We start from the raw sequence: 16,114 nt of genomic DNA, 5'->3' as shown, positions 1-16,114 counted from the left end.
CTCTGGGGAAAAATGCAAACTCTGCAGCCCAACTCCTGGCAAAGTATTCCAAGTGGAAGAAGAGATTATACAGAATAACCAATGTCATTACCATAATCCATTACCATAGGATAAAGCTGATGCCAGTCAAGTACACTTGGCTGATTTGAGTGAACATGCTTACATAACATTCACTCATTAATAGTCAAGAATTTTGACAGCCATATATATCGGTATCCTCAAACATCAAAACCAAATGCTACAGGTTATTGAATTGTCTCAATAACACACAAACAGCTTACTTGTACAAACAGCTTACTTGTAATGGAGAAGCAACGAAAAAAATGTAATTAAGATATAAATACAATACTTAAAGGGGGTGACCTACAGTAAGGCGGAAGTGGTCCTTGTGCTTTTGGTGAACAACAGCTGTGAAATGTTGGTCACTAGGCTGGGGCAAACGATTCTCCTCATCCAGAATATCAAGAACTCCAACCAGTTTAGATTCAATAAGATCTGGAAATCAAAAAAGAAATGTGTTTTTATATACTACAGAAATGCCTTTACACAACACAGCATGCTAGAGAAACAACCATAACTATGCAGTGTGTGATCTCATTGTTAGGAGTCTAACAATTCTTCCAGTATATAATTGTCTTTGGAAGGAGAACTGCACATCTGTCTCAGAAACAGAAAAAGGAAATTAAAGCCAAAGCGGCATTTTAACTATTCCAGACAAGTACTAAGCTTTTTTCATGTACGTAAATGCTTCTTTCCATAATGCTTAACTAAGTCTCTGACATCAAAAAAAGAAAACTGAAGGTAAAATAAAAAATAGGGCACTGACCTATACAGTCCTGATTATCCACGTAGTGCACTTCATTGACACCAAGGCCTTCTCGCTGGTATAATTCCTGTTCCTAAATAGGGAAAAAACAAATAGGAGGATATTTATAAGCGTTATCACAATTTAATTCAATTTGAAAATGCCTGGTTCTCCAAAAAAAAAAGAAAACAGTCAAATATAAAGGACAAGACAACAGGTGCAAACATATTTCATTTCCAACACCTCATCCTTGTGAAAATATTATCTTGAACCAGAAGGGAACATCGGCACTGGGAACTAAGTGTGTGCACACAGTGAAGACCTCGCTATTCTTGGCTTACTGGGGATTAGTTTCCAACATATTGGACTAGTATGTTTGGTATATGCTTACAACTTTTCTAGTTATCCTTTTATACAATGCTTTTTCATAAAACTGGAAAATGTTCACCTTGTTGATGGAAATAGATACTATAAAATACATACTAGTAGAGCAACCAGTAAACAATCAATTAAGAGTGTGTAAGCAAACCAAAACCAAAAATGCTCTTTTAATATGTCCATTTGGTTAAAAAAAAATAAAAATAGAGGGAAGCAAATGTCAACACCCCAGGCTGGTTTAGTACAAGACAAAACCAGTTTCCAAAACCTACCAAATGCATTTGCAAACCTAGCAAATGCTTGCTAATCACCATCTTAAATTGGTTTATTATTAGTATTAACCTTGGATAATGTGTGAAGACAGGAATGTCTCAATAAAACAAGATAACTTCAAGAAAATTCTACATTGAATATACATTTATAAATAAATAAATGCAAAGTGCAGTGCCCATGGCAGCCAAGGAGAAATAACCATCCAATGGTCTGACTTGAGGGATCTAAACTTGATGGTTATCCAACTTAACATTGTTTTGCTCAGTGACGTCCTGGGTTTTATTTACAGCTATAACTGAACAGATGTAAAAGAAACCCCTACAGCAGGGGTATCAAAATCAGGCCCCCATGGTCCTTTTTTTGGCCCCCAAAGGAATACTAAATTTGAAATGCAGATGGCCCGCGGCTGCATTGAAATAGCGCCGCTACTATAAAATTCCCGGCATCACTCACGTCTTTAGACCAGTGGGCTCTCATGCGTGGCCCCACATTGGACTGTTTTATAGAGCAGTGGGCTAACTGCCTATGTGTGGCCCCGCACTGGACTGTTTTATAGACGCAAATAATGCCGGGAAATTTAGTACCGGCGCTATTTCAAAGAAGAGGGAGTTTAAGCGGGGGGCCACTCAAAAAATTTAGCTCCGCATTGGCCGCATCTGGCATTTCCAGCACTCCCCCTCAGTTGTACTTTTCCTTGCTACTCCAAAGCATGGTCTTAAATGGTTGGATTAGAAGAATATTGTTATTAATATTGTTAGCCTGTGCAAAAAGGTTACCAATGAAATTTAGGCTACAAATAGAGAAAAAGGCATAAGATGTTTTCCTAAATAAAATTTAAAAAAAATAATTTTTATGCCTCTTCCTTTATTATAAGAATCTTGTTCCAGATTGAATGTGAAGCAAAAACTCTTTGTTTCAATATGAAAAGGGTTTATATCTAATGAGAAGGAAAAATATTTTCAATAAATTTTAAGGTTGGCCCGCTGCATTTTCCAAGTTTTTAATTTTGGCCCTCTGTGTATTTGGAGTTTGACACCCCTGCCCTACAGAATATAGTTGGAACTCCTATTTAAAATATTGTTTTCTCTAACTGCATTTACCTTTCTGGGATAAAAAAATAATTCTGAAGGTTTATCACTACCACGGACACACTTTGTGTAATGGAATATTTCCCATTTCAACTAGCAGAGTTCTGGTTGAAGAGATCAACAGTAAAGGATGGATAAGTCTGTACTAAAATACTAATAATAAAGGATAAGTTAAAGCCCTATTTATCCTTGTTTAAATGAAAATCATACTCACAGCTGAAAAACGTTAATGCTTTTTTAATAATCTTTAATACAAAAATCGCACTGTTGGGCAAAGCTACAACTTACTAAAGGTCCTACAGCATATGAGTTTAATATAAAAATATATGGCAATAAAAGATCAAAATGAACTGACCTTAATGATTATAAAGGAAATTTCAATGGATTATATGCATTGTAGAGGAATGAATGAAAAGGAGAAAACCAGCTACTTCTTTACAATTCCCGCACAATTTACCTAAACGCACCCTAAAATTAAATGCCCCACAAACCACTACTACCACCAGAAAGAGGCCCGTAGCAATATAAAAGATTTGTGGATCAATAAGTAAATACCCCCCTTAGTCAGAATCAGCAGGGGAGTCTTTTCTGATACAGACATGACTATTCCTGAATAAACGCTACCCTGGACGATTTATTTTCGGCAGAATACGGTTAATTTTCTCATGGATGGCATGGCACCAAACGTAATCTGAAATTGTGGCCCAACACTATATTAAAGCAAACCAAGGCATGGCTTAACATTAGCAGCATGAATAAGACCATTGGTAGCTGGCACCAGCTTCCTCCCCTGCTTAGTGAGGGATCTTCAATGCAAGCCGTTGCAAGAAAGAACTACTTAGAGTTGGTGGGGGCATGGAGAGTCAACCAGGCAAATTTTACTAACTCAGCCAACAGGTACCCTTAAGCTCAGCAGTGCCCTAAGAGGTTTGCTTACCTGATGCCAAGAAAAAGCCCTGCATACAGGTCACCATAATTACAGAGACTGCTATTGGAAAAAATGGTATTTGTTGGAATGAAGAAGTAAAATAAATTTTTGACAAAATGAAGAATTATTCTCCTCCCAAGCCAGGAGTTATTCTATAAAGTGTAACTAAAGTCCCACTGTACAAAATATAGAATCAGAGAGGTGCCTATTACAGAAAGGGACAGGCAATGTTCCTTTTCCCCAATGACCTGTCTTACCAGCCTGAAATGCAAATGAAAAATGCAAAAAAAAGCTTAGCCCAGCATGCACAGTGGCAGCCTTGGTTTCCAGGGAAACCCAGCAGTCCCGACTTTCCATGCATGTGCCGGGGAGGAATGAACTCCTGCATGCCTGCCCGGTCAAATAAGATGATCAATTAAGATAGCCAAAGATCATCCCTAGGAAGAGGAAGAAAGTAAGATTGCGACTTGCTGCAATGGAACGCGAATAGATGAATTAAGCGGTTTTAGTTGCACTTTAAAAAACAAAGGGTTGGGGTCACATCTTTTAAAAAAAGATAAAAGGATGTAATTGATCATACACAACTCTAAATTAGGCTCTGATGCTTTAAGACTCCACAACGCATAAAAGAAGCATGGTGTGTTCATTTTATTTACTACTTTACTAAAGCATACAACAATCCACCTCTATCCTAACCCTGATGGGCTAGTGATCTAATATCCACTACCATGTACATAGAAAAATATAACAGAAATTAGATGCATTTTCCATTCCATTTTCCAGGGAAACAGAAGTGCCATGCATTTGTGAATACGGTAGTAATAAATAGGTTTGTTCAACCATTACTCAACTTTAACCCCAAAAACCCATTATCTCCTGTCCCACAATTATGGTTACCTTATACCTTATTGCTGTATAAGAACTGCTTTCCCTTGGAAGTCCATCCAGCAACATTATCTTGCTAGAATGTATTCATATAGACTCAGAGAAGGGAGGGGATAGGCAAAGTTCTGCAGTCCACCAAGCATGGCTGAGAACACTGCCTTTGATTTGAGATCAGCAGAGAGATGCAGTGTTTGCAGAACTCCGGATTTCTGGCAGATCAGTAGGTATTTTTCCGTGCTTGCACAATCTTTGAAAGGAAGGCATGAAGAAAGAAGTATGCATTTCAGAGATGTACGGAGTACATTATTTTCTTTTTGCCTATACGTACACTATAATAATTTGTAGATGGGTAGCAAAGTCTAGTTACACATTGATTGGGTTATTTTCAGTTAAAACAAAATATGGTAAATCTGGAGGGAGAAAATATCCAAAACAGTAAATAGGACAGAATAAAACGTCAGAAATATTTACCAATAAAAAGCAGTATTTCTTACACTTTTGTAAAACTGTTTTATTGGGGACTAATGAGAAACAACTTTTGAGGAATTCATTCAAAAGTTTATTTGCACTGTCTTATAATTGATTCTTGCATACACAAAACATAAGTGTTCTAACTAAAAGAATGTCTGCCTGAAGTTAGCACAAAAAATTAAAGTTCATCTCTAGCTATGAGTCCCTGAAATTAGAATATATATATATATTTTCTTGCCGTCTGTGTATTCACTGGGGAGATTTCTGCCTTTTCTATCTTGGCGACTGTTGTCACTAAGTATGGGAAATTCAAACATTTTGAGTTATCATCACAGTTAAGTGTGGAGAGAAAATCGTACAATGGGGAAATCAGTTTCTAGGACAGCTCTCTGAGTTAAATGTTTTGTCCACTTATTTCCAGTGTAATCTTTAGAACAGGAAGTGAAGGGAAATCACCACAGAGAGTGGAAGACAGTAAAACCAAGCCATATAGGGGTTTAAACCCGTCTCTGGTCTATTCAAAATACTATTAGCTTTTCATAAACTTTTAGGAGGGATGGATTTCCCCTATGACTTTGGGTAAATTGTGCATACAGAACTATCGGATTACATCATATAGATATTTCAAGCCCACTGGCTACAATTGATAGAGTGTAAGAAAATGAATGTTTATAATTAAGTAGAAAAAAAATAATAAAATATAAAGATACCTATATCGAATAACTTAATTATTCTATCAACACATTTTATTTTATTAAGACACATTGTGACATTGTATAGGAGTAAGGAGAGCTTGTCTCAGTAAGTTGTAACTCTTCCACTACTCCCTATAGAAAGTGTTGGATGCCTGAGAAAATATTTGTGACGTCACATGGAAGGAAGGAGGGTAAAACACTACCCAATACCCCATCACATGTGTTACTTTCCTCCCAGTTGGTAGGAGTATATGCTGATGGTGGGGGTAGAAGTAGATGTGTTGTCATTAGGTGAATGTGTTGTTTTTGCTGCCTGGGGAAAGCACATGTTCACTTTAAAGAACAGCATTTTGCTTTCCATAAAATAGATTTTGAAGCCATAAAAATGTAATTAATACCTTCACTGCATTATTAAATGCAAACATAAAAATCATAAAAGGCCTGTTTTCAAATGATAGATCAAAAGAAAACATTAAATTATTGAATGCATGGTATAGGATGACAAATTGGCTTTCTGGTGGAAAAAGACATGCCTGGAAGTCATGAGGATAGCCTACTAGCCTGTTGAAAAATGAATGACAAACAGGTAACATTTTCCTGTATATACCCTATGCCTGAGGAAACCTAATTTATGTAGGAGATAAAATGTTTTGTGTTAGACAAAAGGCAAATAATTATTATATCTTAAATACCTAATTTATTTGCATCAAAAGATAACAAAAAAGTATTAACATGTACCATCCTTTGTACTTTAGGTATTCAAGCCTAAGCAAAAGCACAGTAATATTGTGCCAAGTATATTTATAGCAACAATAAACATTTTAGTTTCCTTCAGTCAAACTATGAATGTATTATTTAAATGTACTGGAGGTAGTATAAGACTGTATTTTAACACTGAACCAGATTAGTAAAGCCACCCCCCCACCCAAGCCCCCCATGTCCTGAATTTAGGTTCTACCTCGGTTTATTGGGTTAATATATGGAAAATGTTAGAAAATGGAGGAATCAGTTAGACCGCACAATCTCAAATTTAATATATTTTTTTTTTTTTTTACGACCAAGATAGGACTTTTTACTGTCATACTATATCAATGCAACTGTTTATAGAGGAATTGTGTATGCTTCTTTATATCTCTAATGTTTGGTTTTCTGTAAAAAGATACTGGAGCTTATCAGTATATTCTCTATACATTGTCTAAAGGTCCTGTCATTGTACTTGTGAATTGTTTTTCTATGGTTATAAAAAAAAATAAAAAAAAAATGTACTGAATTGTTGATCTTTTTGTGTTATATCAAAGAGCGCTCTCAGTTCTGATCTTGAACTACAGAACAATTACTCTCTGGATGTTTTTTGGCAGATCAACATATAGTATTTTTCTGTACTTTCAATCTCTTTAAACAACTGCTTTACCAATTCAAAGAAAAATTATAGCGTATTTCTAATGTCCCAATTACCCCTAATTGAACTCACATTACCAGTGATCCTGCACTACTTTAACCTCCACTAAAGTCAGCACTGAATTCTACTACCGGTATAAAGTATGTGTCAGAAGCTTGGAAGAAGGCCAGGCCAGGAAGAAAGGAAAAAAGATGGCAGCACCCGTGACAGAATGGGTAATGGTGAGAATTATAGGAACTGTGAAAAAGTTGCCTAGGCCATGAACCACCAGCAGTGGACACATGAAGACTGCCGAAAAGGCAAGTGATGAATTAAAAATTTAGCTTTTTGGTTTATACAGTAGTGCATAAGGCGAAAGGATGGTTCCTTAGCTATCAAACATGAAGGAAAAAATGTTATGGTCTTGGGCTGTTTTCTGGAAGCCAGACTTGAATTGCAGAGAATAACTGAACCTTGAATTCAAAAGATTTACTACAGCATTTTGGAGTACCATGCAATACCTTCTTTTCTATGCCTAGAAAAAGTCAACACATACCATCTATCAGACTATATTGGTGAATTAAAGCATTCTATAGGTAAAATTTATTATTTGAAATTCTAATAATGAAACTCATCTAAAAGGTAACTACAGGAATAAACATTTGCAGAGGTTCTGTTTCATTAGTAACATGTCTTTCCTAAGTCATTGTTTTGCTAAAAATGGTCACGATATTGTCTATGTGAAGACACTTCTCACCCAGCTTGGGATTTCAAAAAGCTCTAATAAAACAAAAATAAAAAAAACCACTAAATCTTGTAATTATTTTTGAATGAAAAGCATATACTTCCATAAATACTTTTTAATTAGTTATGTTTAAAGGTTTTTTTTATAAGTGTTTGCTTGGAATTTCAATTGAACAGTCGTTCGGTTTTCCTTCAAACAGATCAGTAAGCCATTCCTCTTGCATATGCTTTGTCAAGCTTCACTACCCAATATAAGTGCAGGCAAACTTCTCGATCAGGTTGACTAAACATGGCTGAAAAAAGTGAGTGACTGAAATATACAACAGATAACTACATCCATAGTTAATTTATATCTTAGGCAATGAAACAGCTGACACAAAATCACAGGGGAGAAGTCAGAAGTGATTCATTTAGCTCCTGTGTGAACTTCATATCACATCCCAGAAACCAGTATTCATCTCCATCAACGCTGTCTAACAAGTTATTTAGGGAAAAGATCATTTGATACATCTATTAAAGCAACAGTATTTGTTCATATCAAAACCTCACTGACAAATTTCAGCTGTGAGCAAACTGACAAGGTAGAAGATGACAGGGGAGGGTACAACGGAGGAACACAAATGAAAAAGTCTCATCCCAGGGTACGCCGTAGCTCAAATGAGTTTCTTCATATTAAAAAAAAAAAAATTATTGAAAGGAATGATTAACATGACAAGACGCTTCAGTTTGAATCAGCTTTGAGGACTCATATCAGCCCTGTATTACTCAAGCAACTTGTAGACTGTTGTAAAATAAGCTGAATACTAATAGGAGTCTAGACACTTCTGATGTAAATTATCTGGAAGTATCATGGGATACTAATTCTAAAATAAACATGAACTTTATAGGAATATAAAAACTTAGTACAACCCATATTTTCTGCTTTTGCTAAGTAATATGTTTTAAATGGGCAAAGACAGAGAAAGCAGGAATGCAAACCAGACTAAGGAAATAAAGAAAACTAAGAGATGGAAAAGGGAGGATGTATTTGCTAAAGACTAAAGGCAAGATCCCAGGGCTGGAATGCAGAACCAACCAATAAATCAAGTAACAAGGGCCAAGTATAACATAATACATTACAATATAAGAACAATAAAGGGTTTCAAATCCCAAATGTATATATATAAACCTTACGATATATATTTGGTGATTTTCAGATATTTGGCACCTTTTTCTGATGCACATGCAGCTTGAACTTGATTTACTGAAATGCCATCACCTTGGCAAGCTGCACAAAGCTTTCCTATTGATGTGAATGGAGCACAAGCTAAGCTTGTGGTGAAAGAAATATTGTGTGACGCTGGGCAGGCCACACAGTGAACATCACCAAGGTAATGTATTTCTAAGAGAACATGACAAGCACGTTCTATTAAAGACACAAAAAGGTAGGTCACTGGGCCTGAGAAGGATAAATTCTCTAAAAGTTCTCTTTTTTGTTGTTACAAAAAATGCATTAAATGCATTCCTTGAAAACAGTTTTCCCTGTGCAGTTGATAACGGAATTCACATTTTTCTGAACATTTAAAAGACGACTAATAGTTTTATGTCATGCTTGTCTAACAGCCTATGCTCTGGGAAGGATTTACTGATTTTTCACTGTAAATGCTAATAAATGTTCCTGTCCTGTTTAGGAAATATTGGATATTGGACACTTATGTCATATGCAAGAAGACACAATTGACAAAAACTCTAAAATATGAATGTAAAATACAGCAGCAGCAAATGTGCAGGTAGTATTGACACATCTTACTCGTTAATGTATGCACAAGCCCTTAGGGTCTGATGTAAACTTGTTGTGTGTATGACAAGTATCATTTCAACAATATCTGCTTACCTCTTTCAGGATCCTTTCATTAAAGAACTGCTGCAGCTTCTCATTACAGTAGTTAATGCAAAACTGTTCAAAACTGTTATGTTCAAAGTATTCTGAAAATAGAGAAACAAAGAACAAGGAGATTCATACAATTCCTTCCTTATCGAGTACAATTATTCCAAATGGATTTAACTTCTGACATGCTGGGTGCTGCTACATTAACAGTACAAATGTAGATGCACGTGCATGAGAAAAGGGAAAAAGACTGTATTGGAAGGAAAAGCTTGGTGTCCACAATTTGATTGGAAATTACTCAACCAAATCTCTCTCCCTTCTCTTGGATAGGATTATTCTTAGTATTAACACATTTTCTCCTCTTCCCTTTTGGCTGTGATGTCCCAACCAAACTATGTGGATCTGTAAAGGTTCTCTTCAACTTATTTTTTACTTATTATAGTGCCAAAACCTCCTATAGCATTTTACATGTAGAGTCTATTGCAATGTAATTACCTGTGCGTGTGAAGCTCACAATCTAAAACCCCTACCATAGTAACATGCTAGTAATACAGTCTAAGGAGCATTTGGTTGAAGCCAGTCAACCGACCAGTATGCTTTTTAGAATGTGGGAGGAAACCTATGCAAACACAAGAAAAACATACAAATACAAAGCAGATAGTGCTTAGTTGAGATTTGAAGCTTGGACCTTAGTGCTGTAAGGTCAAAGTGGTAGCCACCAAGTCTCTGTATCATCATGTCAGGTCAAAGTTAAAAGGTGGAGGAGGACCTGTGCTGTAACAAAGGTACACAAACTAGAAAATAACCTATTAAAGGAGGTGATGGGGTGGGAAGTATGAGTTCCAAACTGATTATTTGCTTGAAGGTTCTCCTTAAGTTAATGAATATATATGAAAAAAGATAACTGGTTAGAAGGTTTAAACAAATAAAACCTGTTGGACAGACTCTGAACTTCATGACATTACTACTGCATACATGAGATGCTCCTATTCTGTATTCTCATTGTTGGTATGTGGATTATTGTGTATTCAAACTCATTTGAATAAATGTTTTGGAAAATGTTGTATTGTACTGTGTTTTCTCCAAGGTGTGTTCACATTCTTCTTCAACATGGAGATTGGGATTTGAGAACAGCTAAATACAAAGAAATCCAGTGGCTCTGCTATCTTTATGTCACAATCAGATTGGATTTAAAACTGGAAGAGACATACATTTTGTGAGATAATAAAGATATTTTATACGCATCTGTGAACTGAGAAATGTAAAAATTTTACAAGTGTTTTTAATAGTATTTTAGCATATGCAATGAATTATATTGTATATTGGTGTGGTTATTTTAATATGAGGAGTAACCTGTCAAGGTTTACATATACTTTAACATTTGTATAACATATGCTATACTATTTATAGCATTTCATTTACCTGCAATAAACATCTGGGAATGCCACACTATATGATTTCATCTTTTCTTTGGCTTTCAATAATTAGCCATCAGAACGATCAAAAGATCTTTAGAAGATTCTACTTTAGTTTAATAATAGTGACATATACAGCAAGCTATACACTTTGTATAATAAGACAAACCAGTGAATGCCTGTCTAAGTAAATAATGATCTATACACTATTTAAAGAATCTAATTAAAAGTTTAGTTCATGACTTTATACACTGGTAAACTTTTAATTAACTATAAAAAATTGGTTATTTATCATAAACAATCAGCAATTTACTTACTGATTAATTACGTTCATGAAATTACATATTAATGAGTAAGGATATGAGATCTTCAAGTCAGTTAGGTTGAAAATAACTACCATCAAGGTCTGTCAACACAACTGCATTAATTTAAAATACATTTAAATGTATTATTATTATAATTTATTATTAAAATAAATGTATTATTAATTGATTAATAAATACTCAGATGCCCAAATCAGCAATCTAAATAGACACTCATTTCAGTATATAGAATATAGAAAGATTGTCTTAGAATTTACATTTACTTGTGGTTTGAGCAGTTGATCTCTACTACACAGGAAGCAGATATTGAAGAGAACGGCCTCAGACATGTGAAGTCTATGCTCAGTTGCCTTAGAAGCAAGAATTTATAACTCACATATATTTTAGAATAGGCAGACAAAATAATACGTAAATAGTTAAGAATGAGTAATCTGAATATAAAAAATAAACAAATAGAAATGTAATTATGTGGTCTACTTACCAAAACCAGCAATATCTAAAACTCCAATGAAGTAAGAAGACCTCTCAAACGGGAAGCATTGGTTTACTCGGTTAACCACATGATCAAAAAGTCGGCTATATACTGCTTTAGCCAGTGCATCTCGGGCATTATTTGCTTGCTCCACTTTTAGAGGCACCCTGTAAAACAGATAGTTTAGGCATTAGTCATCTATCCACACAAAAAAAATAAAAAAAATAACCTGAATTAAATGCAAAACTGGGGAGAGAAAATAATAAGACACAAGAAAGCACATTCTAGCAAAACTCCCAGTGCTAAAAAGAAATATATTTTTTCAGCCTACAGTTGATAAAAAGAAAATTCCAGCATTATTGTTTTACAACTATATTTCTCAACCATTTGGCAAAATATAGTATTTAATACTTTTTATAATGCCATTCGTTTCAATGCAGACACAGGATGGTTTGGTTTTGGACTGTTGGAAAAAACTCACTTAAAATTCAAGGACACAAAAAGAATGAATATATTTAAGTCTTCAAGGATTAGCCATATCTTGGACCCAGTGCACAACGTGAGAGTGTTAATCACTGAGCCACTGTATTGGTAAGGCCAATGTAAAAACAAAGCACCTTTCTTTAAATAATGTCAATAGTTCAGACATCCGTAATATTTGCATATTTGGAAAAATCACAAACACAAAAGCCTGATCAGGCCATTTTGAAATACAAAATGTAATGTTCTTCTAAAGCTTTCCTATTGTTCAGAAATATACTTTCCAGTATTTGCCATAATTAGGTAAAAATGCTACAAAAGTTGAGGTATAAAGGCAAAAACCTCTAAAACAGAATTTAGGTTATGATTTCTTGCATCCCATACAAAATTATCAGACTGGATGATAGAATGTGTTTAAAGGAACAATACTTCTCTGTATAAGATATTGTGTGCACACAGGAACAAAAATAATGAGTGGCTAGTCATAACTTAACCTCTTGACCTAAAAGACACAGATATGTTTTGTCCAAACTGCATCCACTGTAGTTATCTATGACGCAAAGACTTTGGTTATGCAGTATTGCACTTTGCAGTAGTATTGATCTCTCTATCCCTCAAGGGTGACTAGCTGTGGATATTTCCATTTCTATATGAAAACACCAAAGGGGAAATTATTAATGCTGTTCTCTATCTGAGCCAATTCACTGCTAACTGTAGCTAGCATGGAACAACTGCTGTAAACACTTAAGAAATTAAGTATCAGGATACCGATATAGAAGAAAAAGCAATATGGAGGCTGATGGCCGTCTTTCTAAGGTGGGTATACTCGATGCATAAACAACTAATACACAAACCTCACAGCTGCACATCAACACATTTATTTTACTAAAATACAATTGCTGGTTTAATAAACTGCCATATTATGGCATATTTATATGCAACATATTCTAGGCTGTACAGATAGAACACTAATCTCTTAAGATAAATATCTTACTGACTTACATTTAGAGATTTGAGTAGATGAAACAACAGTGCTTACAGGTATTTGAAATAGATGATGTCAAAATTTAACCAAAAAACAAAACATTTTTATTTCCTGCAAGCTGTAAAGGTAGATACAGAACAAATGTTAAAAGTATACCTAATCCTAAATAAGTTAGTTCTATAATCTTAAATAAAAAAAACTGAAATACAGAAGAGATGTTGGCCATATGGCTGAGAAATTTTACAGGAACGCATCTTTTTTTAAATGAGCAGGTTACATAGGACAAATGACTGAATTACTTATAATTAAATCACTGGCATATATAGTACGTAAAGCCCTGTACATAACAGTGTCTACATTTTTGAAAGGTACCAAAATCATTTTATTCAGGCTGTGAAGTCGAACGTCAAAAGCTATTCTTGTGTAGAGTCGGAAGAAAATGAACTAACAGCCTTGATTTTACCAAGTGAGTAAGCAAATCAAGTTTTCATAATAAACACACATAGTAACAGATACAAAAACAAGTACATTGGATGCCTTCATTCCGCAGACCATTTACCAACACATGTTTTTGCTGATACTATAACGTGCCAAAGATTAATGCATTATTCCAATCACTCAAAATGTACATGTCAATGTTCACTTCCAATAAGAGTGGAGAGAAGAGAAAAAAGAAATGAATGGTTTCCAAAATAATATTCAAGGCATGTCTCTGGTGATTAACGTAAGTGTGCTTATGTCAGAGATCAACTCAATAGGCTGGTATTATAGCTGATCATGTGTGAGCATGTAATAGCTTTTTTTTAGATGGCACCCATATTCAACTGTAAAGGTTAGGAAGGATTAGCCCTGCTTTCATCTCTTAGGTAGTCATAGACCCATGTAATGACGAAATGTTATCCAGTGGCCATTATTAGATTCTGTCATTCTCCAGGTTTGCTGTAAAAAAAAGTGATCAGAAATGCTGGAAAACTCTTTCTAATCATTTTATTCTGATCACTAGACAGTATGTTGAACTCCTCTCTCTAGGATAACATGACTGGCTTGCCTGGGAATATATTAAAACATTTTTTAATGTCCAAAGGGACAGCTTAACTTCAAATATTCAACTTCCAGGACTGTAAACAAATAACAGAATATAGTTTATTGCCTGGAGCAACATTAAATGTCTGCGAGTATATCTGTTTCCTGTGAGATGTGTTTAAAAAATGCTGTATAAAGGTTTGGCTTCATATTCCTGTAAAAGCTGAATCCAATTGTGATACCAATGCTTACAGTGTAAAGATAAAATTAGATATTAAAAAAGCTCACAGCAGTTAACGGGAACCCACAGTGGTTTGAGGTCAATTTTAAATATTGTTAACTTGCAGGTTACTGATGTAATGTTTCTTATTTAAGTAATAAATAAGAAAATAAGTAAGCAAATAGGAAGCTCTAGCAAAATGTGCAGGAGTTATTTGTTCACACAGGTGTTTTGTTCATGTTGAACTGCTTTTCTTACCATATAATCAATGAGCATAAAAAAGCAACTTAGATGGTCAGACACAGCTCAGAAGCACCTTGAATGCACTCCGATGAGTTTCAGAAACATCAAATACAAGCAGAAGGTACTTGAAATAATGCTGCATCTGCCAAACTAAACAAGGCCTTTAGAAGTAGGAGAAGAGAGACACATAAAAATGTCAATATAGTATGTATTTATGTCAATAGAGTGGCAGCTCCCATATGTCTATCCTAACAGGTTTTCTTTAAAGTACATTATTATTCATTCTTTTTATTTTAACCTGGGTTTGCTTACAGAATAGCATTTATAAAATAGGACAAAATGACAGAGTAACTGATAAGGTTGTGATATTGTTAGGCCCACAAGGGAAATTCACACAAATATTGAGAATATTGATCTGTGGATCACAAGGATTCTATTTTACAAGTTCAGGGCATTGAACAGGAGAGACTGTTTAATAAACTCACCCTCAATATGCTACTTTCCTAAACCTTCAGTAAGATTTTGCTGTGGTGTAAAGTTTTTTATTCTTTATTACAAAAGGTAAAATCTTTATATGACAAACGTAGCAATATATGAATTGAATTAACTCACTGTTAGGTTTATTAATTCAACAGAAACTTATTCTGACCCCATCAGTTATAATTAGTATTCATTTCAGTGGTGTCTACAATCTCTGCCAGCACATCAGTTAACTTGGTGCTTATATAACTATTATTAACCTTAGTGAGTTTTATTTTATTTGTACAGCCTATTTGCTTGACAGAACCTATGTTATTTAATGCTATTGGCCTTAAATCCCATAATCCTCTTAGAAAGCTCATTTCCAGCAGTGACAAAACTCCAACAGCCCCAAACTATAAGTAAAGACAGTTAAAGACTGCTTTCCATTGGTTCAAGTCTTAAGTGTCACTCAACTTACCGTGCTTGTGTAAAGCATTGATTCAGTGTAGTATTAAAATTCTGAAACACCAGGGGTAAAAAGACACATTCTAAATACATCTCCAGGCTTAAAGTAGTATTATATGCTTGGTAGGAAAGAAAATTGTCATTTCAGCTGCTATTTTACTATAAATTATTGTAAAATATTATATCATTACTTAGCTCCAAATACTACCATTTTTCCTATTCAAGCAATTCCATGTCTCCTTTCACACTACCCTGAATTCTCAAGGGGAATTACACACTGCACACATCACGCAGCAGTCAGCTGATCTAGCGCCATTGTAATCCCTCTGCCCTTTATATGCAGAGAACGCAGGTGCATATACCTTTTGTTCTAACTCATTGTACAAGAACAACACATCATATCTTCCGTCTGAACTATTGTAACATCCTCCTATCTGGTATTCCACTAACCCTACTCTCTCTCCTCTACAATCTATCATGAATGCTGCAGCCAGACTCATCCATCCTTTCACCA

At 34.9% G+C, this 16,114-nt stretch overlaps 1 protein-coding gene across 3 annotated transcripts in view; it reads right to left on the bottom strand.

Moving 5' to 3' along the window:
• Positions 1-16,114, bottom strand: part of MYO6 (myosin VI) — a 156,971-nt gene that overhangs the window by 62,569 nt on the left and 78,288 nt on the right. For all 3 annotated transcript variants that reach the window (XM_072408547.1, XM_072408549.1, XM_072408548.1), the window contains exons 13-16: positions 11,732-11,889; positions 9,519-9,610; positions 827-899; positions 368-495 (exon numbers count right to left, since the gene is read on the bottom strand). In XM_072408547.1, the coding sequence (XP_072264648.1) occupies positions 368-495; positions 827-899; positions 9,519-9,610; positions 11,732-11,889 (451 nt within the window). The remainder of the gene's footprint in view (positions 1-367; positions 496-826; positions 900-9,518; positions 9,611-11,731; positions 11,890-16,114) is intronic.

Source organism: Pyxicephalus adspersus, chromosome 4 (assembly GCF_032062135.1).
Source record: "Pyxicephalus adspersus chromosome 4, UCB_Pads_2.0, whole genome shotgun sequence".
NCBI classification, from domain to species: Eukaryota; Metazoa; Chordata; class Amphibia; order Anura; family Pyxicephalidae; genus Pyxicephalus; species Pyxicephalus adspersus.
This window is presented reverse-complemented; position numbering and strand designations above follow the sequence as displayed.